Source organism: Geospiza fortis, unplaced genomic scaffold (genome assembly GCF_000277835.1).
Source record: "Geospiza fortis unplaced genomic scaffold, GeoFor_1.0 scaffold31, whole genome shotgun sequence".
Taxonomy (NCBI): domain Eukaryota; kingdom Metazoa; phylum Chordata; class Aves; order Passeriformes; family Thraupidae; genus Geospiza; species Geospiza fortis.
Genome location: NW_005054483.1, coordinates 117,511 through 118,818, shown reverse-complemented (window position 1 = coordinate 118,818; position 1,308 = coordinate 117,511). Strand labels below are relative to the sequence as shown.

The 1,308-nt window shown below is 55.1% G+C and overlaps 1 protein-coding gene across 1 annotated transcript in view; it reads right to left on the bottom strand.

Annotated features, from left to right (window-relative positions):
• Window positions 1-26: 26 nt before the first annotated feature.
• The window catches only part of KSR2 (kinase suppressor of ras 2), a 79,396-nt gene continuing 78,114 nt past the window's right edge, over window positions 27-1,308 (bottom strand). Inside the window, exon 21 of the mRNA XM_031063150.1 lies at window positions 27-526. Within this exon, the coding sequence (XP_030919010.1) occupies window positions 520-526 (7 nt within the window). The 3' untranslated portion in view covers window positions 27-519. The remainder of the gene's footprint in view (window positions 527-1,308) is intronic.

Below are 1,308 nucleotides of genomic sequence, written 5' to 3'. Positions count from 1 at the left end.
GGCGGCGGGGGCAGCGGGACAGATGCATTTCCCCGCGGGTAGCAGCTAATGGCAGCGGCACTCCCTGGCCCCGCAGGATCCGGGCATAAAACTCATGAATCAGAGACATTCCCCCTTTTTTCATGACAAAACCGCAAAGGAATAAATAAAGGGAATTAAAGAAACCCGCAGAGAACCGAGAACGAGCCCTCCCCAGCCGCGCATCGCCGTGAGCGCTGGATGGGGATCAGAGGAGCCCTGGGGATAAACTGAAGTCATTGTCCTGTGGGTCAGTCCTGCTCGGGGGGTTCTGTCCCCAGAGCCCCCGCTGTGCCCGGGGAGCCGCCCGCTGTCCCCATCCCAGCGCAGCCGGGGCTGCTCCGGCTCCCGGAGCATTCCCGGGATGCAGAAACGCCGCGGGGGAAGATCCCGGTCCCGGCTCGCTGTCGGCCCCGCTGCTCCTCCGTAGCGCGGGGTGGGAAGCGGAGAGGAAGAGGAGACCCGCTGGGGGAGGAAGGCACCGTCCCATAACTCCTCCCGTCACAGCCTGGAGGGGACACAAGGAGCAGAGTCAGCCCTGGGGAACGCGCGGGTTTGCGGGGAAGATCTTTGGGAAAATCCCCCTGGAAGGGCTTTGCCACGGAGCTGATCCCAAAAGCAGCGGGGGAAGCCCTTGTTAGGAAAATTAATCCACAAACAGCAGAGGTTTATGTCCAAAAAGGAGACAGAGGAGTCCCTTTCTGGCTTTATTTGAATAAAGGGAGAGGCCATGGGGCATTCCCCTGGGTTCTCTCAAATTTTTTCTCCCTTTTTATCCCAATTTCCCAGCCACATTTCCCTTCTCCCTTTCCCCATTTCTGAGGTACTTGAGAGGATCAGACCTCCCAAAACTCCTGATCCCAAAGATTTCCCTCTAAGGTATAACCCTCCCTTTTAATTTTTAATTCTTATGGAATTTAGGGGTTTTTCTTCCCCATTGTTTCTTTCATCTCTCAATATCCAATTTCGTTTATCAGCAAATCTAAAGTTCATTTGTAAAAGCAAATCTCTTTTTCCATTTGTCAATCAGTGGAATCCTTCCCATTGTTTCTTTCCTCCTCCAGAGCTGGTTTTATCTGCCAGCAGGCCCACAGCTTGTTTGGAAAGACAAATCTGCTATTCCTCTCATCCTGTGCCTCCCTGCCATCCCTGCCCCGCTCCTGGAGCATCACCCAGAGTGAAAAGGGGCTCCTTGGGTACCACTCCCATCCCTGTGCATCCAGGATCCCACGGGGTTTGTGCCCCAATCCCTTGGATGCAGGGATGGCAGAGCCTGGGGTACCACAGCCA